Source organism: Pristis pectinata, chromosome 3 (assembly GCF_009764475.1).
Source record: "Pristis pectinata isolate sPriPec2 chromosome 3, sPriPec2.1.pri, whole genome shotgun sequence".
Classification (NCBI taxonomy): Eukaryota; Metazoa; Chordata; class Chondrichthyes; order Rhinopristiformes; family Pristidae; genus Pristis; species Pristis pectinata.
The window spans coordinates 34189421-34216965 of NC_067407.1; the positions used below are offsets into that span (position 1 = coordinate 34189421).

A 27545-nucleotide genomic window follows, 5' to 3' on the forward strand; every position below is an offset into this window, starting at 1 on the left:
TTGCAGGCATTTAAATAGTTAGAGTGTAATAAGCAAGGATCTATTGGGGACATAAAAGTTAAGCCCTGCTTAGAGGAGTAAGGCAAAAGGCTGGGATATTTAATTAATCTTTGCAGCTGTTTTCTCAGAGTATGTTGAGAACATAACAGTAGAGGATGAGGTGGTAGAAGTGATGGATGAAGTGCAACATAGTAAACAATATGTACTGGAAAGATTAGCTATGTTTAGCATACATATGTAGCCCAGTGCAGATGGCTTGCAGCCCACTTTGCTAAGGGACGTATGGATGGAGAAAGCAGAAGAACTTGCCGGAATCTTCCAACCTTCCCTAGAAACAAGGGAGGTGCCAAACAAATGGAAAGTGGCACACCTGAAATCCTTGTTTTTCTAGTAACACTTCTTCTCAGGCAGTTCCTTGGGATCGAGGACAACTTAATCTCACCCCATTCTTGTGGGTTTTGAGGTGGCTGAGTGTACCAATGTCCAATGTGGGAACCACAGACTCTTCTACAAATGGGTCAGGTTGCAGGGCTGAAGGGGGAATGGGTGGGTAGTTGGTGAGGTGGTGTCCTCCTTCTGCCACTTACGAAGGACCACCATGTGCTTCTGATGCATGGACTTAACATTGCAACTATCATCTTGAATGCTCTACTTTGAACAGGAATGGGCAAGAGATTCCCAGGAATCAGTGGCGATGTTTCTTTCTATCCATCTTATTATCTCCTCCATGATAGAGCCCAAAATAAAGAGTCTGTTTCAGGAACCTGGTATTAGACATGTAAGCAACATGTCACACATGAAAGGATGTTGCCTTCCTTTCCCTAAAGCTCATGGAACAGAAGCTTGGATAAAATATTAGCTTCAGAACAGAAAGCAGTGAGTTATAGTAAATGGTTGTTTTTCTAGAGTGGTAGAATCAGTGTTCCCCAGGGTGAATGCTAGGATCATGCTTTTTTTGACATACATGAATGATTTTGATTTTGGAGTATTGATTTAAATTTCAAAAGTTGTCAATGATACCAAACTTGTAGGTGTGGCAAAAAACAAGGACGGTACCAACTAACCACAGCAGGACATAGATAGGCCAGCAAAGTGGGAAGACAAGAGGCAGCTGGAACTTAACTGAAATATGGCAGAAGAGATGGGATGAGGCAATGTAGACTGAATGGCACTATTCTAATGTAGTAAAGGAAAGCTGGGGGTTCATTTGCATCCTTGAAGGTGACTGACATGGAGAAAGTAGTTAGCAAACCATGTACAACCTGGGCTTTATAAATAGAGGTGTTGAGTACAAAAGCAGAGAAGATATACTGAACCATCATAAAGCTGTGGTTTGTCCAAAAGTAGAACATTGTGTCCAGTTGTAGTCACCCATATTTTAGGAAGGACACAAAGGCCCTTGAGAAGGTTCAGAGGAGATTTACCAGAATAGCTCCAGGGATGAGGGATTTTGGCTACAGAAGTTAGATTAGCAAAGATATGGTTGTTCTTCATGGAACATAGGAGGTTGAAGGATGTTTTGATAGACATGTACAAAGTTTGACAATGAAAATATTACTTCCCATTAATTGATGGTAAAGTGACCAGGACACACAGGTTTACAGCTTTGGATAAGTTATAATGGAGTCCAGGAGAATATGAGGAACATATTTTTTAATGCAATGAGTGGCAATGACCTGGAACTCTCTGCCACAAAAGGGTGCTGGAAGTGGAGATGATCAATGATTTCAAAAGGAAACTGGATAGGCATTTGAGCGAAATAACCACTACAGGACAAGTGGGAGAGTGGGGGAAGCAGACTGACTGAATTACTCTAAAGAAGTTTGCATGGACTCCTTCTGTGTTGCAATGTCTTACGATTCCATGATGATATGGAAGAGCCAGAAGTTGTTGGAAAAATACAGATAACAAACACTTATTTTTAAATGGGTAAAATATCCAGCAATTTGTGGTAGGATAAACAACCAACAAGTTGGAGACTAAGACAACTTATGGATGCTTTGCATCGTACCACTGTTAGCTTCATAAAAATGGGACCTCATCATTGACCTACAAAAGTTCATCAGCAAATTGCTGGATTGGCTCCATAAATACAAATGAAAGTCACTGCAGACAGGTAGGTCTCGTATTTCACATAAAAAAAGTCCCAATTAATAACATAATTTACCATCTAGTCACAAAATTTACCCAGTAATTGAACTCAATATCAAACTGTCACATTGCATACATCATTCACTCATGTAGTGAATGAAAAAAGATCATGTGCAGAACATTCTTACCTTGATAGGACAATTCAGGCCTTTAACCTCATACAACTAGAATGTATAGCAGAAACAATGACAATGAATGACTCCTTCTTAGTGAAGGTCACTCACCCTGAGGATACACCATCTACAGGATCCAGGCCTGTTAGATACAGGGCTGGTAAGAATGCTAGTTCAAATGTCATCTGGTGATTCATACAATATATCAAAGTGAGTATCAACAGATGGTACACATTGAGGTGGCAGTGGAAGGTTGTATTAGAGGGGGCAGGACTGTTCAAGCTCTGTTCAGCTGGTTACAGGTGCTGTGCCTCTGAGGCACTCAAAAAACTGGATACTCTTTGAGCCCACTGGTGCATTTACAGGCAAACATCCCTGTTACATTGGACAAGCTTGCAGAGAGACTGGATGCACACTCCACCGAAGGAGTGGCCACCTGCATGGAGCATTCAATACGTGCATGTAAACTTCTACCAGGTTCAGCTACACTGTCTTAACTATTCGGCATGCAACTGGCCTGCATCAAAGTCATCAACAGCTTATTGCTGACAGGACAATGCTAGACAGCCACAAAATGGGTGGTAGTATGAGGGTAAACAGAAGAGGGATGTCTGCACAAAGCATTTCTTCTTAGAAATTATTCCACTTCAGTCAGTACACCTTGTGCTGCCAAGTGCCAAATTTACCAATTTAGGTAAAGGAGTCATGGTGAGGCCCTCACGGACTCCAAAATCAAAAGGATGTCACCCAAGGACAACTCACAAAGTCCAAGCAGCCCCCCCTCTACCTCTGCTGAAGACACAGAGGTTGTACTACATTGAATTTTCACAAAGAGGAAAAGTATGGGATTGACATTTGCACAAGTTATGCACATGGGTGTTTGACACAATATTAAGGTGTTAAGTTATAGTTTGTTCAGATATTGTTGTTACTCACTCGCTGGTCTGAAACATTTTTGAATAGAGTCCAGCAATTGGTCTGTTAACTGGTGGGGAATGGCAAAATTAAAATTGATAATGACCAATGGGCACCTTTGAAATGGTTCGGCACCTCATGTCAAATGGGTAGACTGATGGAGCCAAATAGAACATGACTATGCTGCATCTTAGGCATCTTAGCCAGAAATATGCTTCAATTGTTTGCTCAACATTTATCTTCTTGACCTCCTGCACCTTAAGTTCCATCTCATTGTTCTCTTCATCATCTGAGGAGTTTGTGTTTTACTACTTGTGCCTCTTGCAGGTCCAGCCTATCTGCTGCCCAGTACTGTGTATAATGCATACACACTACCATTCGTGAGATCCCAGCAGACGTGTCTTGAAGAGCTTCTCCAGATCTATCCAGACACTCAAAGTGTATTTTCAGCACTCGCATGGCTTGTTCAATGCATGTACTACCAGGCTCAAGGACAGCTTCTATTCCGCTGTTATAAGACTATTGAATGGTTCCCTATTATGATAAGATGGACCTTTGACCTCACAATCTACCTCATTCTGACCTTGCACCCTGTTGTCTACCTGCACTGCACTTCCTCTGTAACTGTAACACTTTATTCCAGACTCTGTTATTGTCCTTGTACTACCTCAATGCACTGTTGTAATGAATTGATCTGCATGAGCGGTATGCACGACAAGTTTTTCACTGTAGCTCAGTACATGTGACAATAATAAACCAATCCAATTTCCCAATTGACGTTTAAATCTAGTGGCTTTTGCACTTCTCCTATATTTCATCTAGATTTCATTGTTGCTGTTCCTCATGGACATCATCAGCTATGGTTTAAACAGTTATCCTTTCATTACCATCTGTTGGCCAGTACTCATGCCTTGAAAGCAAATACATCAGGCGGGGTGAATTGCTGAAAGTGATGGCAGCTGCCAGGCAAGCATGCACACAGCTGTATCTGCACACCAGCTGCATCCTTGAACAGTGGACTCCTTAAAGATGAGGAGCACTCCCAGATAATCTGGGAATACTCAGTCAGATTTCCGCAATCAATGAATCCCTGCACTCGTGGCACAGTAAACTCACATATTTGCTTATTCCAACTGGTTTCATTGGAGGCGAAGTTGCTCTGGGAGAAAGTCCTTTGATTACCTGTATTGTGCAAAGGTATACCAACAACTGGAAAATCGTGTAAAGGTTTCCAGGAAAGACCTGGAAGGATCCTGGGGTGGGGTGTTTTGACAATTACTGCTAAATTGTGACTACTAGATCCATTTGACAGATATCTTCTCCCAGCTACAAGTGCCTCCCTGCATCTGATGTAATATGCTGAGGAAGTGCTGTTCAGACAAATTGAGGGAACATGTCTTCTGTGTGTGTGCTGGGAACTGCACCATACTATTGTTCCCTTCCTTTCAGTGCAACTGTAGGTCATTGAGGGGTAGCCTGGTGAATCTCCTGAGAACCTGGCTGCTTCAATCGTGGCACTTTCTGAGTCTAAAGGAAGGCACCATACATAATAATCTTGCCGATTTGGCCACAGAGATCAACAATATTCACTTCACAGATAGTCAACTGCAAAGTTTGGCAACTGAACAGTATTTTCAATTTTTTCTTCAAATAGCAAAAAATAAATCTCCAAGGTTTTCCAATCACCCTTCTGACACAACTTCTCTGAAGAAACAGAGAACGTGACATAAATCATGAAAATAGTTACAAGACTGGATTACACTGAGGCCATCCAGTGATGTACTCTTGCTGTGGTTTCATTGGTGAGTTCTGGGAAATCTGTCTGATCTCAGCTAAGGTCCCAGGATTTCAGTTAATACTGCGCTTAATGAGCAATTGTGTTATTGAAGTTAACAACCCAAACTCTTCCAGGCCAGCAAGTTGACTTCAGGCTTCCAACGTGATTTTACTTTTAAAGCATTTAACCTTCATCCCAGTTCCAAACCCATAAAAGTTAAAATCCCCCTCCTTCCCCACCTTATTTCTCTTCAGGCACCTAATTTGGCTCCAGTTCAACTTGCTTTTTTCTTCAACATTTACTCTATTCCTTACAAACTTGATTAAGTTTTTTTGAGGAGGTGATGAAGATGTTTCATGAGGTTATGGCAGTGGATGTTGTATACATGGACTTTAGTAAAGCTTTCAACAGGGTCCCTTCATGGTAGGCTGATGGAATCCATGGAGATCTACTAGAATGGATTCAAAGTTGGCTTGAAGTTAGTGGTGGAGGGGTGACCAGAGGTGTTCCTCAAGGATTGGTGCTGGGACCTCATAAATGATTTGGATGAAAATGTAGGTGGGCTGATTATTTAAGTTTGTAGACAACATGAAAATTGGCAAAGTTGTGGATAGCAAGGAAGATTGTCAGCAGGATATAGACCAGTTGGAAATACAGGCAGAGAAATGGCAGATGGAGTTTAATCCAGACAAGTGTGAGGTGTGCACTTTGGGAGGTTAAATTTAAGAGAAAACCACACAGTAAGTGTCAGGACCCTGAGGAGCATTGATGTACAGATGGATCTCTGGGATGCAAGTCCATAGCTCTCCGAAAGTGGCAACACAAGTAGGTAGGGAAGTAAAGGTGGCATGCGGCATACTTTATTTTATTGGTTGGGTTGTGGAGCATAAAAGCCAGAAAATCTTATTGCAGCTGTATAAAACTTTGGTTAGGCCACATTTAAAGTATTGTCTGCAGTTCTGATTACCAGATTACAGGAAAGTTGTGGAGGCTTTGGAGAGCATGCAGAAGTGGTTCATCAGGATGTTGCCTAGATTAGAGAGTATTAACTACAATAGGAGGTTGGACAAACTTGGATTATTTTCTATGGAGTGTTGGAGACTGAGGGGTGATCAGATTGAAGTACATAAAATGATGAGAGCCAAAGATTAGGTAGATAGTTCAAATCTTCTTCCCATAATGGAATTGTAACATTCTAGAGAGCATAGCTTTAAGGTGGCGTGGGGGTTTGGGGGGTGGGGGAAGGTTAAAGGAAACTTATGTGGTAATTTTTTTTAGAAATAGAGAGTGGTATGTGCCTGGAATGTTCTGCCAGGGGAGGTGGTGGAAGCAGATACAATATCAACTTTTTCCAGAGGCATTTAGAAAGGCACACAAACAGGCAGGAAACTGAGAGATATGGACCACATGCAGGCAGTTATACAGTTTAAATTGGCATAATTGCTGGCACAGACATCGTGGGCCAAAGGGCCTGTTCCTTTGCTGTACTGTTCTATGTTCACCATGCATTATCAATTCAAGTTTCCATCAAATTACACCACAAAAATAATGCCAACTAAAGGGAAAGGGGAAAACAAGACTAATTGATGGTACCTGCCATAGATGCAATATTCCAGTAATTTCCAGACCAAATTTTCTTCTTGCTTCTGGTAGGTGATTTCTGCTCTGTGGTGGTGGGAGGGTAAGATTTTGGTAGGGAACTGCAGAGGTTCCACAATACTGGGATGGGACTCGTATTTTTATATTCTAACTGATCTTCTGTCTCTCTTACTGCATGTTTCATACGTTTGGGTCGGGAAACAAGAACTTTTGCTACTGATTGGCTGGGAAGAAATCATTTGTTGACTTCTAGACAAGTAGGAAAATATTAAGGGCTTTGATTGTGATGTGACTTTAAGCTTCATTTTACAGGTACACCAAGTGACACCACGGGAAAATAGTTATAATCATCCCCAACTTCTTGGTGCAAGTTTTTTATCAATGTAAATTTATAATAGCTGAAGATCTTTAGACTATTCTTGAAACAAATGCATGCAAAGCAAAGTGTAATTGTTTCAACAGTGTACAAAGGCTCAGGATTAATCCCTAAAGGATTAAGGAACCCGAGGTTAAGAAAGTTCAGGTTTGATCTCTGGTCTGTTCTGATCTAACCTCAAGAGAGCAAACTGGATGCCACAAGTGGCCTTGGCGACTTTGGATTCACAATGGAAACATTTCAGAAACCTCCTGTGCCCAAGTTTGAGCATGTGGGAGAGGCAGAGCCATTTTTTTGCTATTATGTTGCCTAGACTACTGACAAGCACAGTTAAGATTTGAACATGTGTAATAGCTAATGGGGAAGGTTACAGTCTATAGAACTGCAACATGTTCATTGGTGAAATTGGTGATAACACATTAGCCCAGAGATGCAGTTACAATGATAGTGTAACTATCAGTACCCACCAGTGTTATTGTGCAAAATTGATAGCAACTTCCATGCCTGCACAATTAAATGTGGAGATCCAATTATTGATGCCACTGATCTCCTTTTGCTCCACAGGGAATGCAATTGCATTTATTGCAGATGAAATCAACACCAATTCAGTGGTTTGATGTGAACTTCACCTCCTCTTCTCACTGACTATACTATGCCCGAGGTCTCAGAATTTTAATAGTTCACTGAGTTATAATTACTGTTTAATCGTCACTGACCTCCCTTCTGTCCTCTAGCCCATCCACTCTCACTGGCACTGAAAAACAATCATTCCATCAGAATGACAGTTTTAAGTTGTACAATTTTTAAAAGTGAGAGCAACACGGCACAGAAACAGGCCCTTTGGCCCATCTAGTCCATGCTGACCTGATCTGCCTAGTCCCAACTACCTGCACCCAGACCATATCCCTCCAAACTCCTCCCATCCATGTACCTATCCAAATTTCTCTTAATTGAAGAGATCTACCACTTACAATTGAACCCGCATCTACCACTTCCGCTGGCAGCTTGTTCCACACTTGCACCATCCTCTGAGTGAAGAAGTTTCCCCTCAGATTCCCCTTAAATATTTCACCTTTCACCCTAAACCTATGACCTCTAGTTCTAGTCTCACCCAACCTGAGGGGAAAAAGCCTGCATGCACTCACCCTATCTATACCCCTCATAATTTTGTATACGTCTATAAGATCTCCCCTCATTCTCCTGCGCTTCAGGCAATAAAGATGATCAGAATTGCACACAATACTCCAAATTCGGCCTCACAAACAGCTTGTACAACTTCAAGATAATATACAACACTGTACTTAATGTCCTGATTTATGAAGGCCAATTGCCAAAACCTCTCTTTACGAACTTATCTACCTGTGATGCCACTCTCAAGGAATTATGGATCTGTATTTCCAGGTCCCTTTGTTTTACCACACACCTCAGAGCTCTACCAGTCTTAATCTGGTTTGTCCTCCCAAAGTGCAACACCTCACACTTGACTGCATTAAATTTCATCTGTCATTTTTCAGCCCATTTTTCCAGCTGGTTGAGATCGCCTGCAAGCTTTGATAGCCTTCCTCGCTGTCCACGACGCCCCCAATCTTGGTGTCATCTGCAAATTTGCTGAACCAGTTTACCACATTATCATCCAAATCATTAATATAGATGATGAACAACAACGGACCCAGCACAGATCCCTACAGCACACCACTAGTCACAGGCCTCCAGTCAGAGAGACAACCATCTACTACCACTCTCTGGCTTCTCCCGCTAAGCCAATGTTGAATCCAATTGACTACTTCATCCTGAATGCCAAGTGACTTAAGCTTCTGGACCAGCCTTCCATGTGGGACTTTGTCAAAAGCCTTGCTCAAGTCCATATAGACAACATCCACTGCCTTTCCTTCATCAACCTTCCTGGTAACCTCCTCGTAAAAACTCTAAAAGATTGATTAGACATGACCTACCATGTACAAAGCCATGTTGACTATCCTTAATCAGGCCCTGTCTATCCAAATACTTATATATCCTGTCCCTTAGAATATCTTCCAATAATTCACCCATGACTGACATCAGGCTCACCAGCCTATAATTTCCAGGCTTATTCCCATCCATGTACCTTTCTTGAACAATGGAACAACATTAGCTATCCTCCAGTCCTCTGGCACCTCACCTGTGGTGAAGGACGCTTTAAATATCTCTGCTAGGGCCCCTGCAATTTCTGTACTAGCCTCCCACAAGGTCCGAGGGGATACCTTGTCATGCCCTATGGATTTATCCACCTTAATTCACCTCAAGACAGCCAGCACCTCCTCTTCCATAATCCAGGTACGATCCATGACCTCTACTCTTTTGCCTCAGTGAAAAAAATTCATTTAAGATCTCTCCCATCTCCTTCAGCTCCATGCATAGATGACCACGCTGATCTTCAAGAGGACCAATTTTGTCCCTTGCTACCCTTTTGCTCTTAATGTAGGTAATTGAAACCCTTGGGATTCTATTTCCCCTTGTCTGCCAGAGGAATCTCATTTTCCATTTTTGCCCTCCTGATTTCTCTCTTAAGTGTTCTCTTGCATTTCTTAGACTCTTCAAGCACCTCATTTGATCCTAACTGCCTATACCTGATTTGTGCTTCCTTCTTTTTCTTTACCAGGGCCTCAATATCCCTCGATAACCAAGGTTCCCTTAACCTATTTAGCTTTGCCTTTTATTCTGACAAGAACATACAGATTCTGTCCTCTCAATATTTCACTTTTGAAAGCCTCCCACTTACCAAGCATCTCTTTGCCGGAAAACAGCCTATCCCAGTCCATGCCTGCCAGATCCCTTCTGATGCCATCAAAATTGGACTTACTCCAATTTAGAATCTCAACCCAAGGAACAATCCTATCCTTCTCCATGATTATCTTGAAACTAATAGAATTATGATCAACACCAAAGTATTCCGCTACACATACTTCTGTCACCTGCTCTGTTTTGTTCCCTAAGAGGAGATCCAACATTGCGCTCTCTCTAGTTGGAACCTCTACATATTGATTAAGGAAACTTTCCTGAACACATTTGACAAACTCTATCCTATCCAATCCCTTTACAGTATGGGAGTCCCAGTCAATATGTGATAAGTTAAAATCACCTACCATCACAACCTTATTTTTCTTGCAACTGTCTGCTATCTCTCTACAAACTTGTTCCTCTAAATCCTGCTGACTATTAGGAGATCTATAATATTGTCCCAGTAACGTGATCATCCCTTTTTTATTCCTCGGTTCCACCCACATTGCCTCAGTAGACGAGCCCTCTAGTATGTCCTCTCTGAACACTGCCGTGATGTTTTCCATGATGAGTAATGCCACCCCTCCCTCTTTAATACCTCCCTCTTTACCATGTCTAAAACATCAGAATCCTGGTACATTGACCTGCCAGTCCTGCCCCTCCTGCAACCAAGTCTCACTGGTGGCTACAACATCATAATTCCACGTGCTGATCCACGCTCTTAGTTCATCTGCCTTTCCTACAATACTCCTTGCATTGAAATAGATGTATCTCAGAACAGTAGTCCCACCATGCTCATCAACCAGTCTTTGCTTGTAGGCTTAACATCTGCTTTCCCCAGAGCTACTTCACTTGCTGCCCTGCCACTCTGGTTCCCACCCCTCTGCAACTCTAGTTAACCCCCGCCCCCATGAGCAGCATTAGCAAACCTTCCTGCAAGAATATTGGTCCCCTCCGGTTCAGGTGCAAACTGTCCCACTTGTACAGGTCCCACCTGCCCTGGGAGAGAGCCCAATGATCCAAAAATCTGAAGCCCTCCCTGCTGCACCACATCCTTAGCCATGTGCACTGTCTTCCTATTTCTTGCCTCACTAGTACGTAGCAGAGGTAGCAATCCTGAGATCACCACAGCAGACATCTTGTCTTTTAACTTAGAAGCTAACTCCCTGCACTCACTTTGAAGGACCTCATTACCCTTCCTGCCTATGTCATTGATACTGATGTGGACCACGACTTCTAGCTGCTCACCCTCCCCTCTAAGAATGCTGTGGACTGGATCTGACACATCTCTGACCCTGGCACCTGGGAGGCAACATACCATCTGGGAGTCTTGTTCTCATCCACAGAATCTCCTCTCTGTTCCCCTCACCAATGAATCCCCTATCACTATCTCACTTCTCTTTTCCCCCCTTCCCTTCTGAGCCACAGAGCCAGACTCAGTGCCAGGGATTTGGCTGCTATGGTTTTCCCCTGGTAGGTTGTCCCCCACAACAGTATCCAAAGTGAATATTGTTGGGGGGGGGGGGGGACAACCTACCAGGGTACCCCTGTGGCTGTTATTGAGGGGAACAGCCACAGGGGTACCATGCACTGACTGCCCATCACCTTTCCCTCTCCTGACGGTCATCCATCTACCTGCAACCTAGGTGTGCCTGCTTCCCTGTAACTCCTGTCTATATACCTCTCAGCCTCTTGAATGATCCAGAGTTCATCCAGTTCCAGCTCCAGTTCCCTAACACAATCTGTTTGGAGCTGCAGCTGGATGCACTTCTTGCAGTGTTGACCACAACACTGCATTGGAGGCAGGGTGGGAACATATCTGGACACACAGCAATCAATCAATTGTACAACAAAGACAATTTATTTAGAAGACAGTGCACATTAAAAGAACAGAGAAAATGGGATTAATGACAGAAATTTAAGCAACCTCCCAAAAAATATCCAGGGAAATTTCTTTAGGAAAATGCAATGGGTGGAAGCGTAGTTAAATACAAACTGTGCACTAAATCTATCGCTGTTACTCACCAAAATGAGGTCAGGCTTGAATTGGCAGAGCAATTAGCCAATCATTGCCTGCTAACTCAGATTATCAAATTGGCATATTTCATCTTCCATCTTAATTCCATGTGCATGCACCAATCCTTATTTTTTATATATATAAAACGATAATATAAGTTATAATCATTGTTTTCTACATCCTGGTTTGCTACTTCTGAAACTTGTTCAAACTGATTGAAGAGTTTTCAGCTGCTGCCACAGATTCTGCACAGATGTTAAGATTAAAAGTCACTTTGAATCAAAGAAACTCTATGCCTGAGAGATTGACAAATTTTTTATGGGCAGCAGTCAGGGGTGTGAATGTCAGCCAGCATCCCTTGGCTGCTATCTATAAAACCAGAGCCAATAATTATAAACTAGTAATGTCATTAGACTGACAAAGACCAAGAATATACATCTATATCAAGGTTTCCATATTCTTAGAACCCTCCAAAGTGCTCCATAATCGAAGGATTATTTTAATTAATTGAAGTTACTTGGAGTAGTTTTAGCCTATATGGTTATACAATTTCCAACAAACATAAGTGACCTGACCAGTTCAGCTGCTTTGATGGTTGAAGGCTCTGTGCTGGCTGGGCCACCAGCAGGATTTCCTTATCTTTTACAATTAGTGCCAGGAGACCTTGTGGTCACTTAAGTGGAACAGATGGCATCAGAGTTTATCACCAGATCCAAAAATTAGTGCTTATGATAACTCAGCAATCCTGCTATATTGCACTGACATATCATTTCAAGTCTTGTTATGCACAAGTCTCAGAAACTTCAGCCTGTGGCCAAAGTCCACCTCCTAAACTAATCTACCATTGCTTGCTTTCCATCACAGATTGCCTGAAAATTTTTTGTATATTTCCAATTTGTTTATCAGTCAGTGAATAATATTACGGTTTAGCATTTCCTCCTTACTTGGTAGGATCAACGAGATATTCATTAAATATTTCCTTTTGCGGAGACCAAACGGCAAACATAACAAAGGATACCAGTCAATCATGAGACAGAGCTCAAATAAAATTATTCGTGATCATGACTGGGATGTTAAAGCTCAGCTCTGAAGGTAATACGAAATAGACCAGACAACTGTCATGTAAAGTGACAAAGACATCTAGGCCATTGCAGCACAAAGTCTCAACATCACACTAACATAGCCCTCGTTAGTGTGGCACTAATATCACGGTAAGTAGGAGCCATTCAGTATAGATTTTCCAGTTCAAAACTGAGCATCCTTGAGGTGGTGAAAAACACAGTGATGCTGGAGAAACTCAGCAGGCCAGGCAGCATCCATCTAGAAGAAAAACACAATGATGCTGCAGGATTTAGATGAATGCCTGGATGCTGCTTGGCCTGCTGAGTTCCTCTGGCATCATTGTATTTTTCATCTAGATTCCAGCATCTGCAGTCCTTTGTTCCTCTAGTATCCTTGAGGTGGTGTTAACTATCTGGAGCAGCAGAAAAGTACACCACTTAATGGCCTGGTATATCCCTCACTCTGCCATTACTATCAAGCCAGAGAATCAATCTGATTCAATGAGGAGGGTAAAGGACATACTGGGGGCAGTGTCAGGCTTATATAAAAATAAGAGGCCAACCTGGTGAGACAGCAACACAGGACTATATGTATGCTGAAGAGTAAACATAGCATGCAATAGACACAGCTAAACAATCCAACAACTCATGGATGAGATAAGATGCCACATCAATCATGAATTGTGATGGAAAATTAAACAGCTAAAGGGAAGAGGAGAAGGCTCCAAGAGCATCTACATCCTGATTGACTGCAGAGCCCAGCATACGAGTGCTGAAGAAAAGGCTGAAGAATTTGCAACTATGTTCAGTGAATAGATAGCCCATTGCAGCTTCCTCCTAAGATTCCCATTATAACAGAAGCCAGTCTTCAGCAATACAATTCACTCCATGTGAGATCAAAGAAAGGTCGAGAGTAATGGATTGAGTATAACCTATGGAATCAGACAACATGCAATCTATGGTACTGAAGACTGGTGCTTCAAAACTAGACACATCTCTGGCCAAGCTGTTCCAGTGCAGTTACAACACTGGTATCGAACCAGTATATGGAAAATTACCCAATAATATGCAGTACACAAAAAGGACAAATCCAAGCCTGCTAATTACAGCCCAATCAATCAATCATGAGCAAAGCAATGGATAGTGCTGTCATCATTTCTTCTAAGCAACACCCATTCACCAATAACCTGCTCAGTAATATCCAGTTTGTGTGCCAGAAAGATCCCTCAACTCCAGACTCCACCACAGTTTTTGTCCAAACAAAGACCCAAGAACTGAACTCCTGAGGTGAGGTGAGAGTGACAGTTCATGATGTCAAGCCAGCATTTAACCAAGTCTGACACCAAGGAGCCTTGATAAAATTCAAGTCAAAGGGGCATCAAGGAGAAAACATCCCAATAGTTAGAGGTGAAATGAAAGGTGGTTGCAAATGAAGCAGTCCAAGCCTGCATGCAGCAAGGCTTCAACAACGTTCAGGCATGGGCTGCTAAGCTTCAAGTAACATTTAGACTATGATCAAATCCAACAAGAGGCAATCTAAGTACCTACCCTTTAAATTCAATGGCATTACTATCAGCGAGTCTCCCACCACCAATCCTGGGGATGACCCATTGACAAGAACTCAACAGACTTGGACTTTATTCCTTGGAATGTAGGAAATTGAGTGGTGACCTTATAGAGGTGTGTAAAATCATGAGGGTTATAGATAGGATGAATGCAGACAATTTTTCCCCCCAGGGAAGAGGAACTAAAAACTAGAGAGCATAGGTTTAAGGTGAGAGGTGGAAGATTTAAAATGGACCTGAGAGGCAACTTCCTCATGCAGAGAATGGTGAGTATATGGAATGAGGTGCTTGAGAAAGTGGTTGAGGCAGATATGATAACAACATGAAAAAGACATTTGTATATGGATAGGAGGGGTTTGAGGTGGATATGGGCCAAACATGGGCAAATGGGACTAGCTTTGTAGGCATCATGGATGGCATGGACAAGTTGGGCCAAAGGGCTGGTTTCCATGCTGTATTACTCCATGACTCTACTACTGGACTAACCACAAAAGTACTTTGGCTACAAGAGCAGGTTAGAGGTTGGGATACTGGAGTGAGTGACTCATCTCCTGACGTTTCCACTATCTACAAGGCAGGAGTCAGGAATGTGATGGAACACCACTTCTGGATGGGAAATCCACTTGCCTGAATGATTGCACTTCAACAAACACTGAAGAATCCCAAAACCATTCAGGCTATCGCTGCACACTTAATCACCCCTAATCCAATTTAAATATTCATTAACTCCACCACCCTAGCAGAAAAATGTGCCATTTACAAAATGTAGTGCAATTACTCACCTAGTTGCTCTTACATTTTCACCCTAACTTATGACATCCACTCCCAAGAGGGACAAAGGCAGCAGGTGCAAGGAACACCAGCAGAGTTCCGTTCTAACTTGGAAATAGATTGCTATTCCTTCAAGTCTCGAGGTCAATACCCTGGATCTCCCTACAACAATTTCGTGGAAATATGCTCAATTGAAGGACTGCAGTGGCTCTAGAGGTGCTTACCAAGGTCAATTAAATATGGGTCATCAATGCTGGCCCTTGCAAGAACACCCACATCCCGAAAAATGAATATTAGACAAGCAGTAATTTTAAATGATTCGATTTAATTAACGCAAGCTGCTCTGGGGTCGGGTTCGTGTTGGAGGAAACGCTCTATAGACGCCTTTATTTCTTAACGACGGGTAAGCTACTTTGGGGAATCTATCCCATTGTTTAGACAGAGACTTAAAATGCTGATCTTCGTTTTCCAGCGAAGGGATCTATCCAGAAGTGTAGCACAACTAGTCATTCTGTGTGGTAATAATGCCAGTTCGGTAGTCTTGTACACTGCGAAATTAATATTTAGAAGATACGACCAAATGAAATACTTTACCAATATACCTATCTAGCACAGAGAGCAAACATAGAGCGCAGAGCCAAGTCATTTGTTGGAATGCGTGGAAGATTTTTATAATATTATTCTTAACTCCTGATTCATTTTTTTTTAAAAAAAGCGTGAAATCCCCCAACAGCCAGCAGAATGATTCTGTACAGAAATGACTACAGCTGTCCGTGCAAGTGCAAGGGTTGGCTCCTTATTGGATTTCTGAATCCGACAAGTGGAAAGGAGAATTATAAATACAAATTATAAGAATTTGTGCACTACACTATTGTCAATATAATACAAACTCTTTATATCAGATATAACCATTGATCTTCACAGTTAATTTGAGTTTGTTTCATGAAAAATACAATGGTCTTTCCTTTCTTCCAGTAAATCGATTGAAAATATTCAGTTATTCTGCAACGATTATAATTTACAGCATTTGATTGCATCGCAATATTTTCACGCTTTAATGATAGGCAGTTTTATTTTCCGTATGTATTTGTCACGTTTGCGTTAAAGTCTGAAATATTTCTAACGGTCAGTCAAAGTTAACCGACTGGACAATTCCACAGAGGAAAAAATAAGACCAGGACAAACATAAACCTTCTCAATACTATTAAATGCCTATTTTCAGTGGTATTTATAACTCTGGTCCCAGTTCTTATGGGCATCATCGGTATTACAAATACAGCTGTTCGCGATAAGGTAACCCTGCCAGATATTCAAGACAGTTACAGCTCATAGTTATTCATTACTTTTTGGAACAAGCCCTGCTAAGCTGTAGCTGTATTTACAGCTATCTATTTTATTTTGTATTTTGCTGCAGTTGCCCATGCAGAAAATATGAATGTACAGATAAACCAACATGAAATTTCCTATGTAGGCTACATCAGTCATGGAGCGCGATATGGCGACGCAGAGCTCTGGATGGGGTTGGGAATGGAGGGGTGGGGGTGGGAGCCAACTGTAAAGTGTAAGCGGTTTCATTTACTTTCAGTTCCCCGGGTTGATGCCAGAGGTTAACAGATAGGCCATTGAATCTGGCTTTTTTTTAAAGCTAAGACTTTAGTCTCCAATAAATATTAAGGACATTAATTTGTTGGACGAGGTTAATATACAAATTACTATTTATCCAGTAATGTTCATAATAGGTAAATGGACTGGAAAGAAATTCAATAGATATGTGCGCACAACACGTCCTTCTGCTTTTACAAAAAAGTTCATCCTGACTGTGCTCATAACAATGTAGGAAAAAGCCGAGTTATTTCTCTTTGGGACACCGTCAAAATTGCCGTGTTGGTGTTAATAACCATATAAATTATTTGTGTAGGAACGTAATTACACATAGAAAATATTCTATAAATCAAGACAATCTTACCAGTTCAGATCGGATCCAACCATTTTATAAAGATTACTTGTGTCACAAACTCGACCTGCCATTAACCTATTATTGGATAAGGGCGTCCATCAAATCCAATTATTAGAAGCCAATGGCTGCCGCCTTTAACTTAAACAACCTTGACACCTTTTAGAAAATTATTTCATCTTAGCATTATATTTAGAGCTCTAACAGTTTCTAACATGAAATTTATCTTTCAATTCCATGTAATTTACATTTTGATAATTATTTGATATCACATGCTCAATTGTATTCGGCAATCAAGAGCACAATAAAATAATTGATAAAATACAGTATATTTTATGATACTTCATTCCAAAATTTTTTAAAACTGCCATTTTTGAAATAACAAAGGATAAACCATTTTAACCTCAAAAGGCCATTTTGGGCAATTAAAACAGAATCAAATAATCTGCCTTTGTAGTGATCTTTAAGGTTTTGATAAGACATTTTCACTCTTCATCCTAATGCTAAATTTGTCCTAGCCTATCGTAGTACAATCACAGCTCTGATAGGGAATCATTTCTCTTAAGACTTAAAATATACCGGCCTTTAACACCGCTCATGTTAAAATGCTGTCTAGGAAATGTCTATATTTCCAAAATGGCGAGGAAACATGGGAAACTATTTCACTCAATGCCCTTCCTTAACAGTGCTTTGTTTGGTTCCATCACAGGGGGAGAGAGAGAAACGAACAGTCCTATGTACGCATTGAATTCGTCATTAAAATTATATTAAAAGGCTGAGTAGGTGTTTCCAATTTAATGAAAACATGGGATAATTACCACAAAGAAAACATATATAAATTACAATTCAGGTAGGCAGGCAAGAGCATTTTGCTATTCTGCAATCTCTTTTAGTGCCACAAAAAATCTATATAAGGTTTTTATGCATTGCGTTCCAAAGTTATTCCTATGCATATCCATGCAATATTTTTCCGCTTTCCCTCGATAAAATTGCCAAATAATAATGAATCATTTCATAAATAATGGCTTGGCTGTCTTATCTGGGCAGGGCGGCCAGGGCTGGTTTCTTATCTCGCCTGGCCACATTGCTGTAGTGTTCCGCTCTCCATACTAAATAGGAAATCGAACGTGATGTAAAATCTACTCCACTCTCCAAGGCATAAGCTGCCAAAAAAACTTAATACAGCACAAAGATCAGCCATGGAGGGGGCTGAAAATGGCTGCTAACGCTTTTCTATTAAGCAAGGATGGTGAGTAGATTTCTAATTGCCAGCTCTTAAGGGTGTGTTTTATTCTTCAACACTTTAAAATGTCGAATTATAACTGATTTCGAATTGAGTGTAAATAATTGCAACATAAAAGTACTTTTAAATTTGCAACGAAATAAATAAAAAAATAGAAATGGCTGCAAGCATTGTTTGCAATAATCCCAGGAGTGCGGAGTCTTTCTTGGGACATTTTTAATTGCCTAATGGATTAAGTATAATGAAATCTTTAATGCTATTTTAATTTGATTTGTGTAAATCGAGATGATTTTTTCTAATGGAAATAGCAACACAGTAACAGAAATAGATGAAGCCTCTTTAACGTTACGATCCAACAGTTTCTCACAATTGCCGTTTTGCGCATCTGAAGATTTTCAGGTGAAAACGTTCATCTCAGTAGTAATTAATTAACAGAAGAAAAAAAATAGCGATGTTTATAAACATTTATCTGGCTCATTTTAAGATACGACGACTATAAATTAGACGATTATTTTCGCCAGGATTCGTTCCAGGAATAAACCGATTGCCCGCTATTAATGAACTCGCTCGGAGAACTGATGGGGATTCGAACTATCATACATTTAATTAGATTAGGGAGGGATGTTAACGAATGGCGTTGTGAAATCTTAAAGGTGATTTCTTTCTGTTCCATCCTCGCCACAAGTCAGAACAAAATAAGGTTTCAGTAAATATAGACTACTGTCTTAGCTTGGACTTTTCATAATTTGGGATGGTCACTTTAAAGCCAAATATATTTGGATAAAACCCGAAAGCTTTAGATGCTGTAAAATATCGTAGCCATGATGCCGCTATTAGTAACGAGGACTGGCTGTCCTCAAATACTCAGACTGCTCTTATTTCGTCTCATTGTGCTCGTGTGTTTATTTTGTCCTTTCCATTCCGTTGAGGCCTCATGTTGGGCATACACACATAGCCCGGAACTGCTAAATGCGGCACTATCAGACTACATGTCATTTTAATGGGACAGAAGTTAGTTCAGCGCATATTTCAAAGATTTTTTTTAAAAAATTGAAACCAGTACGTGATGGAAGTGTTTCCCTTGCACGGAGTATTCGTATTAATTTGCACCATTTTTTGCACCATTAATTTGCACCATTTGCACCAAGCAAACTCCAATTTTTTTATACATCATGTGACAATTATATAATTATAGTTAGTATTGTCTTCCAATTTTCTTTTTAGCGCGCCACTTACAATTTGAGTTCCCAGCCTAGCTTCATGTTAAATACGTTATACAATTGAGCAGTTTGGACGTGGGGCACAAATACAGACGTATATTTCTGAGCTCGTACACAATTAATTTGAAAAGATTACAACGTGCCCCGCAGCTTTAGAATTCAGAGACTATTTAAATCTAATCCTTAATTGATCAACTGTTTAAGTATCTTGGTTGATTTTCCATACACTGTGAAAAGCTTAATCCGTCCAAGAAGCTTTTATTTTCTCTGAAGTACAAAAGAGCACGAATGCTGCAGGTGCTGGACCGTCTCTGCAGACATTAGTACAAGGAACGAATCCAGTTCCCCAATAGCAGTAGCCAACAACTCAACGCGAGTGTTTGACTTTGGCCGGGTTGCAAGGAGACATGATGAAAATAGGCGCTTTATAAGTGTTAAAATACGACTTCAGTATTGTCTACAATACTGTATCAAGCGCCCTTCAAATAAAGGGGTGAAACCAGTAAACTTGCAATATTTCTTCCAGTCAAAGATCATGAAAAAAACGCAGCAGCTCCTTATTTGAGTCTATTTGAAAGAACTGGATCAGTATAGTTCGCATCACTCTACATTTTCACCTACGCAAAATGACCGAATTTATATTTACATTTCAGTTTTGATGGGCAGATCTACACGCAGAAACAAACTTGACTTCTATTTTCCCCTTTAAAGCAAATTGCAATTATTAATTTGTATATTGCATTCGCTTGGGTTGAAAGTCGATGGGAACTTTTAGTTTCAGATCTGCACTTGTAACGTCATGAACGCTTGATGCATTTTCAGTGGCTCGATATATACCCGGTGATAATATTCACGGTTATGTCCATTTAATGCACCTAAATCTCACTGGACTATAAAGTCAGTGAAATGCACTGGCAAGGTCGCGAGACCGTTTACTTTATTATGCAAACAATTTGCTTATGAGGTCGCCTTTTCGCTGGAGCTGTTTTCCCCTGTGTCTTACGGCAATGTTTCTTTCAGATGAAGTTGTTTCGGCATTTCTTCCAAGCCTTGACGCGAACTCAGCTCAGACAATAACGATTTCCGCTTTTCAACACGATGATGGAAAAGGTCGGATTGGATCATGGTGAAAATCGCAGCGATGACCTGAGCCCTGTTCAGAAAGATTCCCCCAGCCAGGCACCGGAAAACACGAGCGAGCCTGCAGACCAATCCACTGAAGGACACCGGGTCCAAGCTGAGCAGCAAACTGCGTCAAGTGATGGGGTTTCCAAGGAAACAAGGCACGACTCCCCTGATCCCCTATCGGAAGTGCCCGTCATAAACCTGATGCAAAGAGGGGTCCAGCCTATAAATGAGAGTGATCAGAAAGGCACGTTTACTCATTCAGTGCCGACCACCGAGTTGTCAAGACCCCCGGTGCCTCTGACTCTGCAGAGCCCAGTCAGTGAGAATCGGATGGTCCAGTTAACGGCAGCTCACCTCACTCTGCCGGCAGCCAGAGCGATGCTGTACAACAGCACGTCCCAGTATCAGACCCTGCCTCTTCTAAGCAGGTCAGTCTTGTAATGGGAGATGGTTAGATCCAAAAACCCTTTTTTGTTCTAAGTGTTTGTTTTAGATCGTGGAGCTTAACAAGTACATGACAACAATTGAATTGCAAATTGATGTGACCCGCGTTCAAAATTGTTTCCCGATTAGCAAATGATGATAAATTGAGTTAATACAAATTGTGATTTGTAAAATGCTATTCATTGTAAGGATAGTCATTCAATAAGGACTGCTTTAGACGTGATGATATTGTCACCGAATCTTTACTGTGCAGATGTACGCTATTTATGATTATGTTAATCAATATAAGATAAATGATAACTTGTACCATTAGATTTTATTTACACGGAAGATATTCTTTTAAATTATTGTCGAAGTTAAATAAATAAGATTCCGGATTTTCATCACTAATGTCCCTTTCTTGTTCCAATGGCTACATCAGTGATCCAGAACCATTCAACATGTTCCCCAGTAACAGAGCGAAACGAAGGCCAGCTCCTTACGAAGTGGAAGTCACTACTGGTATGGACAATCAGCCTTCGATTCACCACACCTTTTAACCGTACACATCGCTGCTCGAGTGTTGATACAGTTGCTAGGCACCTGATTGCGACTACTATAGGAAATGTGTCTTGCAGTCTGTTTCGCAACACATTGCAAAGGGAGAAACTGCAGATGCTACAAGACTCGTAGTTAGTGCCGTGTAGCAATACAGTACAGGGATAAAGATGTGCATTAATATAACAGCCAACTGAAATCTATCTCAACAAGCTCCCATTTTGTTTCCTTGTCAGTGCCGGCCTTTCAACAGGTTCTTGGTCTGCAGTTACACATGAAAAAAGCACGGGGATAGACTCGGGGCCACGTGTGCGCGCATAGGCGCGCGCGTACAAACATATTGGACCGTATGCTTTTTCTAAAAAAAATGAAGTTCTTTAAATTTCTCTGAGTCATTACAACCATTTCCACACGTTGAGACGTATTTGGTTAAAAACCAGGGCTGCTTTGTTTTGCTTCCAGGTACCACGCAGCCCAAAATCGTCCGGAGGATTTTCACAAACAGCAGAGAGAGGTGAGGCAGCAAATGTCAAGCGGGGCCTTTGCTGAACTTCGCAAACTGATCCCCACACACCCACCCGATAAGAACTGAGCAAGAACGAGATCCTGCGCCTGGCCATGAAATATATAAATTTCTTGCCAAACTCCTGAGTGATCAAGAACAGGAGGGCGAGCAGCGAGGGTTACAGATTAAAGAGGGCGGACAGTACGAGGCTGGCCAGCGAGGACATCCAGGAGATGTCTCCAGACTCGAGCTGTGGAAGCTGTTTGATGGAACAGGAAGCCCGGAAGTCTAAGCGAAGAGCACGATCACCTCGAGTCACGACACGGAAACCACCATCACTCCATACTTCCTCCAGATGTCAATGGACAACGGTGATATCCTTGCAAAAAAAAAGAGCCGACAGGGAGAATGGAAAATTGCAGCTAAAAGATAACACAGACTGTTACTCTTACCACCGTCTGCCGAATCGATTAGCGTTTTATTTTCATTATATTTTCTGTATCACTAACATTTTCAGGTACAAAAAAGAACTAAATGACTGTCCTTTCGGATTTAAATTAGTCTGTTACCGGATTTATCAATGAATCTGTTTAAAGACAATGTAATATTTCCTAAAATCGTGGTACATGTAAATAATTTACGAGCTTCGAGCGCCGTATGTGGAAAGAAAAGGCGCTTCCGTCATGGAAAATCTAAGACGACCAGGATTAGTTTTATTTAAAACAGTAACATTTTTCCCCATGTTAGGCTTTTTATATCAACATAATCAGTCCATACACTCCAGCTGGGACACACTAATCATTTATCAAAGAAGCACTGAGCAGGAGAGAGGTACTTTGTTTTACATTAAAATTTGGGCGCCCGGAAAGGGATCCCAGGACTTTAAACGTAAATAAAGAAGCTCATAAATTAGAAGACTAAGCAAAATATAAAAACGCTTGAATTGTTGAGCTATATTGCAATTTAAGTAAAAAAAAACTGAGGGTTTAAATCTTTGAAAATTTAGATTTCCTAGGATAACTATTTTGTATATTTTCAGTGTATTACCAGAGTTGTTGCAGCTATTTACAGGTCCTTGTTTTTCTATTTCATATGGAGAAATGATTATTATTTATTCATGTGCTTCAACACTTCAGCTCATTGGAACAACTAGAATATCAGGCATTTTTATGGGTACAGATTGTGACATTTTTCCTAAGTACTTTAACATTCTGCAGAAGAGAAAATCATGTATTTAATAATTCGATGGACAATGTGTTGTTAATTTTAAACTATAAAAGGCATGGTACACTCCTTATTTTCCACGTTCGCTTTTGCCTGCTATATGTATTGTGAATACCATAGTATATAATTCACGCTGCACTTTCAGTACATTTTGTATGTGTTTTATTTTGTTTCTGCGTTTGCAGAGATTGGGTAACGAAACTGTTAACTACTACAATGTACATTCTGACAGGGCGATTTTCAATGGTATCCTTTGTAAAGCCTAGTGTGGCTGCAAAGTTTGCGTGCAGTATGTATATCACGTATTGTTGTAAAATATATGCAATGTTATATTACCAAGAATTTACTTTTAATAAATTGTATACAATTTAAACTGGTAGCTTCCTCTGCCTAGCTTGCACTCTAAGTCCAATTCCCTAAAAAAAATAAGTAAGTGCATTGCATAAACACTCTAATTTACGAGTTAGAGACATTTTAAAATTTGATTTTGGATTCTTCTGGGACGTTGTAATTTTTTAAAATATAACCAGTTACTGAGGATCTATCTACTACAACGTTTAGAAAATACGTTTCCATTCTGTGATGGATGTGAATGTATGTCCGCACTGTAGACCAATATATCAGGAAGCATGAAATGTTCCACACTTTTTGTCGGATAACATACACTAAGTGGTTTCTACCACGTTAGCGAACACATCTATATGCCAGCGCTATATGACAATATAGGAGATGGCTGCACGTGTCTATATTTATCCATTGATGTGTACTATTCCGCCTCTTAAATACTAAATCTGATAATTAAATCAAACCTAATGTCTGCGTAGGGAGTGGAGAGGGGGTCTGTTACTCCTCCGCCCCCTCCCCCGATTACACTGACGCCCACAAATTATTCAGCATGTTACATGTACGCGCGTACCTGTAAAGCGGCCAGATTTTCATACCTTTCTGCCACCCTCAGCGAGGATTTCATAAAATCGAAGCATATCTTGCAACGTGACAATTGTTACTTTTTGACAATTGTAAAAAAAAGTGCATACCCAGATAATACGTCAAGATTATTGTGTCTGATTTGATTTATTGCATTTTAGAGACCATTTGTCAATATGCCTTTTAGCTTAATTATTTAATTAGTATTTAATTGTGGCTTTCAGCTGTAAGTATACATATATTTAGTCTGCGTATTTCGAGAACTCTTCTGAAGTTCTCTTGCATCTTCTCCGATTTATTAATCCGCGGTTGCTGTGAAATCTCGAGAAAGGGGCCAATGTTGGGATTCGCTACGTGTACATTGGCATGTCCAACCAAACGTATAGAAGTGCTACATTTGGAATTGCAAGATGATATCCAGCCTGGCATTTCACTGAAAGCCTTGCCAAACAGCAAAAGTAAGATGATGGCAATATCTTAAAGGAAAAAGACAATCTTAGTGAATTCATTTTAGGGACGTTTCACATTCTTACGGACCATCAGCCCTGTACTACATCAGGCCAAGTCTTGGGAACCTAAGCACGGAATTCAGGAAGTCCATTCGAGGGACCAATTCCTATAGAGCTCTCCCGCTTGTCTGCTATGACTTTAGGGAAAGGCTTGAAACTCTAGAAAGTGGATTAAACACCGTTTGTGCAACCCAGCACTTGTCCCACCGCCACCCAGAGGGGAGAATGTTCTATCTCAAGGGCATAATGCTATAGGATGGAAAATGAAACATTAAATGCACCAAGGATATGAACAACATGCAGACATCAATATTTCAAATAAATCAACAACCTTATCAAGAACATTAAAATCTTAATCATTAGTTTCCCAATATATTCTCAGTGATGTGAAGGATCTGCACAGAATAAACGCTGAATACTCAAATAGAATTCACACTTTCCCAAAAGCCCCTCCTCAGTATTCAATCTTTGCTTCTCTCAAACGCACAGTACAAAATCGATGCACTGGGTTTCCAATTTTAATCTTTGGTTTTACCTCAGAATTTTATATCCTTGCTGATGGAAAAAATGAACGTATCAGTGGCGCCTCGGTTTAAATATAATAGAATGATCAATATTAAAATGAAAACTAAAAAGAAACATTTTATCTGTGTTCTTGGTCAGTGAAGCTTAAAGTGATAAGAGAAAATTTTCAGCAGAAATTGAAGAACAACGAATATAGCCCGAACAGAAACGTGGGGGCTGTAATTTCCCAGATTGGGGGAGGGGTAAGTTTCTTCTTCATTGCCCAAATTGTAATCTGGTGCAGGAAAACGTTGACCCATTGTAGAATTGTACTTACACTCCACTGAAATTATAATTAAGTAAGATCTTATGATGATCATATAACATGCTTCGTCAATTTATCATGCCAACAGTTAAAATTCTGGTGATAGGTCATTGACATAATATACATACGGTTTTTCTCTCTCTCCACAAATGTGGCCTGTCCTTCCGACTATTTCCAGAGTTTTCAATTTCTTTTCCATCATCTGCAGTATTTTATTATTGATTAAAATTAAAACCGCAAGTTTATAATGCTACTACTGCTAGGAGTTGCAATCTTAGGAGTTACTTAGAACATGGAGTTTCCAATCAGTTTGGTTGAAAGATTAACAATAGAGTTCTCCCAGGGAACACAAATGCAACTGGCGCCAAAAATGGATTTCAAAAAGAGTTATAGTAATTATTCCACATGTTGATTACATCAGCAAGAGGCAAGAATCACATTAACACTCATGCATTATTTGATTATGAATGCTGTGTAGTCAGCAATACTCCTGCTCTTTATTGGCTGCTCTCCAGTTGGGGGATGTGCAGGAAATTGGGCTCCGGTGACATTACCTAAAGACTTCCTGCAGACCTTAACAAGAAGGTTCACTCTGACTGTCACGAATTATTACTTTGAGTGCAACCCAATGAAAGTGGCTTCTCCCAGGCCAATATCCCCAGCACCAAGGCTGAAATTGCACTCGGTCAGCTCTATTAGGTAGGCCTCGTTGTTTGGGTGCCTGACATTGGACTTCCGAGATAGACACTCTGTTCTGAGGTTTGTCATGGGGGAGAGAATACCAATTAGAGGAGGAAAGATGCAAACATGAGCTCAAAATCCCCTTGAAGTAGTACAACATTCTCACTGACCTTTGGAATCTGAAGTTCATGACAGCTTAAAGTGGAGAAGGAATATTCATTGTGGTACTGAGAGTCTAGAGTCCATGCATCAGGACCACACCCTCTATAAACAATATAAGCAGCACAGCACTTCACAAATGACCAAACTGCCTGCCCTACCATGCACCTTCTGTAGAACAGCCCATGGTTCCCTCATTGACCTGATCAGTCACCTCAGAACCCACAAAACCAGAGTGCAAGTATGTCAGGCTCTATCCCAAGGGACTGCTTAAGATGAAGGAGATAGAGTGACAACTGCTCTGATTGAAGGGGATTGAATAATTCCCATCATTTAAGCTTGGAGATGTCACTGATGTAAATGATTGCAATTGATTTTATGCACATGATTTATATGTAACTAATTCCCACATTTGTCTTTTCCTGTAGAAATTACCCTGTTTTTCTGAGTGAAGTTGCCATAGTTTGTTTCTGCTCCCATTCACTGAATAAATTTACTTCGTTTGCTTTACAATTGGCTGTTTCTCATGTGTCACATTCTCTAACTGTCATTGTGTTGGTTATAAATACCCTGAAAGGCAAACAAAATGTCAGGAACAAGTTCTTTAAATACGGCAAATTTCAGTCACAGTTATGCAGAAACCTCCTCGTATTTGCAGTGTAAAAATTTAAATGATGTTAATAAGCTGCTAAGGTTAGCTCCTACCTCCTGCAGTATCCTTAGACTCAACAGAGATAGTAGATGCTGGAACCTGGAACAACAAACAAGACACTTGAATAACTCAGCAGGTCGAGCAGCCACTGTGAAGGCAAAGGGTATAAACCCATGTTTCAGGTCAAGACCCTGCATCAGTAATGAGAGAGAACAGAAAAGATTGCCAGTATATAGCAGTACAAAAGGGGGTGGGATAGAGGCTGGTAGATGATAAGTGAAAGTGGATAATGGGTAGATGAAACCAGGTGGGGGAAGGGATGGGAGTAATGTACAAAGGGAGAAGAAAATTAGATGGACAGGTGACTGTGGGAGGAAAGCACAGGGGGTGTGAGTTACAGTGCCAATAGCATCCTTCCTATAGTGTGGTGA

The 27545-nt window shown here is 40.7% G+C and overlaps 1 protein-coding gene across 1 annotated transcript; it reads left to right on the forward strand.

The window, feature by feature from the left end:
* Positions 1-15171: 15171 nt before the first annotated feature.
* Positions 15172-23730, forward strand: LOC127568209 (T-cell acute lymphocytic leukemia protein 1 homolog). Its single transcript, XM_052011689.1, is given in 7 exon segments — positions 15172-15505; positions 20540-21075; positions 21513-21592; positions 22091-22141; positions 22144-22212; positions 22215-22262; positions 22265-23730. Coding segments are annotated over 6 exon segments (867 nt in total). The 5' UTR covers positions 15172-15505; positions 20540-20617; the 3' UTR covers positions 22426-23730.
* The last annotated feature ends 3815 nt before the right edge of the window (positions 23731-27545 follow it).